The sequence below is a fragment of the Vigna radiata genome, unplaced genomic scaffold (assembly GCF_000741045.1).
Source record: "Vigna radiata var. radiata cultivar VC1973A unplaced genomic scaffold, Vradiata_ver6 scaffold_253, whole genome shotgun sequence".
Lineage (NCBI taxonomy): Eukaryota > Viridiplantae > Streptophyta > Magnoliopsida > Fabales > Fabaceae > Vigna > Vigna radiata.
The window spans coordinates 34,415-37,992 of record NW_014544138.1 but is presented as its reverse complement, the minus strand read 5'-3'; the positions used below and the strand labels follow the sequence as shown (position 1 = coordinate 37,992).

The 3,578-nt window shown below is 32.5% G+C and overlaps 1 protein-coding gene across 2 annotated transcripts in view; it reads left to right on the top strand.

The window, feature by feature from the left end:
• The first annotated feature begins 955 nt into the window (after window positions 1–955).
• The window catches only part of LOC106755395 (mannan endo-1,4-beta-mannosidase 2), a 36,879-nt gene continuing 34,256 nt past the window's right edge, over window positions 956–3,578 (top strand). The window contains exons 1-3 of one of the 2 annotated variants that reach the window (XM_014637545.2): window positions 960–1,914; window positions 2,767–2,964; window positions 3,331–3,453. In XM_014637545.2, coding sequence (XP_014493031.1) covers window positions 1,525–1,914; window positions 2,767–2,964; window positions 3,331–3,453 — 711 coding nt within the window. In that variant the 5' untranslated portion in view covers window positions 960–1,524. Of the gene's footprint in view, window positions 1,915–2,766; window positions 2,965–3,330; window positions 3,454–3,578 lie in introns of both variants that reach the window. The other variant, XM_022778293.1, reaches the window with a different exon arrangement.

Genomic DNA, 3,578 nt, shown 5'->3' with positions numbered 1-3,578 from the left:
ATATTCGTAATGTTGGGTCTTTAAAATATTGTTATCTTTTTGTGTTAATAAATTATATAATATATATTCTTGAATTGATTTAGAAACATATAATTATAAAATAAAATACATTATAAGATGGCAGTATACACAATATTTTACTCACTCTTGGAATTACAAACACTGTATATTTTAAATTTATTAATTGTAATTAATAATCTATAATTGGTTAATAGAGTATTTAGATTTAGCTGTAAATATTTTTAATAACACTGGTATAATACATTGAAAAAATTTGTGTATTAAATATCTTATCTTCATATCTTCATCTTTTACCTTTGATTCTAATTTGAAGGAGGTAAAGATGATTGTTGGGTAGACGTAAGATTGACTTAATAATAAAACTTATAAAAAAATGAAAGAAATTGTGGGATAATTGTTTTTACTTATATTTAAAAAATATAAAATTAATTTGAACATTCAGAACAAATAATAAAAAAGTTATAGGTTCAATTCTTCCAATTAAAAAAACTAATCAATAAAATATTCTTATAAAAATAAATTTCCATGTTTTTTATTATATGGTTTTATAACTTTGTTTAATAAAGTATGCAATTTATTTTTTATTTTATTTATTATATAAAAACAAAAAATGAAATATATTATCTTTTGTACATGGTATTAAAATTACATATATGGTAATAAAACGGTTTGATTATATAAAATTAAATTTAAGTACTTTATAACTCAAAAATACTATTAACAATAAAATAAAAACAATCTAAGTATATAAATAAGAGAATCACTCTTATGTATTTTTATAAGTATAGTAATTAATTCACATTTTTCTTTTGAAAGTAAAATTAAAAAAATTAAAAAATAAAGATTGAAAAGATGGAATTAAATAATTTTTATTTTGTTCTTGTTTTGTATTGCTGACCATGTGAAACTCAGATACAACAAAGTGGCCCACAGTTCTTGAAAAATTGAAAGATACTCTGCTTAAAGTATTAGAACTGAAGGAAGGTTCACAATCCTCAGATCTAAATCCAAACAACTGAATACACTGATACAAACATTTCACCACACAATCACCTTCTTCATCAATTTTCCCCCTTCAACCTAATTAATCACCCTCTCATATTTTTTTGACTGTTCTGACTGAAGAACACAGACATGTGAGTCATTTTCATTATGTTCTTTTACTTCCTTCCCCATGGTTGAAGCACAAACATTTCCATTTCAAGCATAGCTATAAAATAAAACCCCTTCTTTCAGCAACCTGCAACCTTGTGAAAGTTGAAGTCTTCTTGCACTTAATTTCTTAAAGTTAACGCCTTTCGGGTTCACTCACAGTCCTCGGAGAGAAAGATAGAGATCTGTTAATTCTGATCATTTGGGGTGTCAAACATTCACATTCACATCTGGGTCTGAAGTTGTGAATTCTGCAACCTTCATCTTGTGTCGCTAACAAAGTGTCCCTTTGAATAAGAATCTCAAGGGGTATCCGAGGATCTCCCAAATTTGTTGAATTTCTCTGGTTCTATGTTGCAGAAGGTGTGCAAGAGATACAGAATCATGGTGGGTGGAAATGGTTTGTTTTACCCTGTTGTGGGGTTTGCATCGATCGTGTTATTCATATACATGTCTTTTGGGGACGTGAAGTTTGGCTTTGAGGAGGAAGTGGAATTGGCTTTTGTGGAGAGAAATGGAACTCAGTTTATGGTGGATGGGAAGGCTTTCTACATTAACGGATGGAACTCTTACTGGTTAATGGTGCAATCTGTAGATGAGTATTCCAGGCCAAGGGTGCGCGAAATGCTGAAGGCTGGGGCCAAGATGGGGCTTACTGTGTGTAGAACTTGGGCCTTCAATGATGGTGACTACAATGCTCTTCAGAGTTCTCCTGGTGTGTTCAATGAGCAAACTTTCAAGGTAGTGTTTTGTAGATTGTGGATTTTGTACTTTTGTTTGTGTTATTATTCATAGTCTATTGTTCCACCTAGTTTTTGATGTCTTGGTGTCGGTTCTTTATGTTTTGTTTTCTTTTGTTTTCTGTGCTTGGCTATGTATGCTGACATAAGTAGATTTCGATGATGGTCTTTGGATATTTTGGTTTTCTTTTGCTTTGATTTTTCTTTTTGTTTTATGTATTGTCTTCTCGCTCACTTTCTTTTTTCTCCCTGAAATTGAGCACTTGTGCGTGTAATTGCTGAGGTTCATTTAGGACCGGGACCAAACTTGCTGAATTTGTTGAAGGGACTTTTGAATTGTGACATCGTTGTTGGAGCATAGCTGAATACTGTGATTGTGAGAATGGTTAACATTGTTCTTGGAAAGTGACAATCTCATATGCGGTAGGATTTAAATAAAAATTGAAACCAGTCCGTGTGGCATCAGTTTTAGTAAAACAAAAGTTGAAGATTGTATTTGTGTTGCTCGATTGTATGCTTCTATGATTTCGCCCATGAGAAAGTGAAGTGTGCCAGATGCTTGTTATTTCACTTCCTTGATCAATCTGTCACGTGTGGAAAATCTCCAAAAATGGTGTGGTTTTGGCTGAAACCAGTTTATGATTAACATATCAGAATTTAAAGTTTTGTATAAGCTTACATTTCGAGAACTTTTTATACATGCTTTTTAATATAGTCATTTCTAAGTCATGTCAGATAGAAGTGAAAAAATATGTGCTGTATTCTGTGTTTTTTCTGATACTTTTGGTCCATGAACCAAGCAAGTTGTTTATATGATGAATGAAAACCATTTTGAACTCTGGTTGGGTAACAGGCCTTGGACTATGTTATAGCAGAAGCAAGGAAACATGGAATTAGGCTGCTCCTTAGCTTAGTAAATAACTTGCATGCATATGGTGGGAAGACTCAATATGTTAAATGGGCATGGCAAGAAGGAGTAGGGCTAAGCTCATCTAATGATTCCTTCTTCTTTGATCCATCAATTCGTAGTTATTTCAAGAATTATATTAAGGTATGATATTTCTATCCTTTTACTGTTCTGCCCCACCTCCCCCAGTTTCTTCGTGTTTCGAGTGGCTCAGCTTTAGCATCAATATTTCACTCTGATACATATCTATGGTGCATGAAGTTAGCATCCCAAACTTTTGAGTCTTGTGCATGAATAATTGTATTATTAGCCCAAAATTGTTATGATTTGCACTTAAAGGATTGAAGAGAGGGTAGAAAAGTAGGCGGCATATTAGTCTTTGTTGGTCAAACCTGGTCTTAGCCTACACATTTCTTTTCCTTTTGCTGCTGGGCATCTCATTTAAGCTACAGGTTTGCAGCCGGAGACTGCCTCAGACAAATTAATTGTTTCCTTTCAATATTTCTGCAGACAATTCTGACAAGGAAGAATACTATAACTGGAATTGAATATAGAAATGACCCTGCCATTTTTGGTTGGGAATTGATTAATGAACCTCGGTGCATGACTGATCCTTCTGGTGACACTCTCCAAGTAAGTACTACACCTGTGAAGTGTTTATATGAATAGCATTGCTGAAATATTAACACCTTCATAGTTTGACTGATTCAAATTTATCTATTCTTTCCTAGAAATCTCTGTTTATAAAATATTATGAT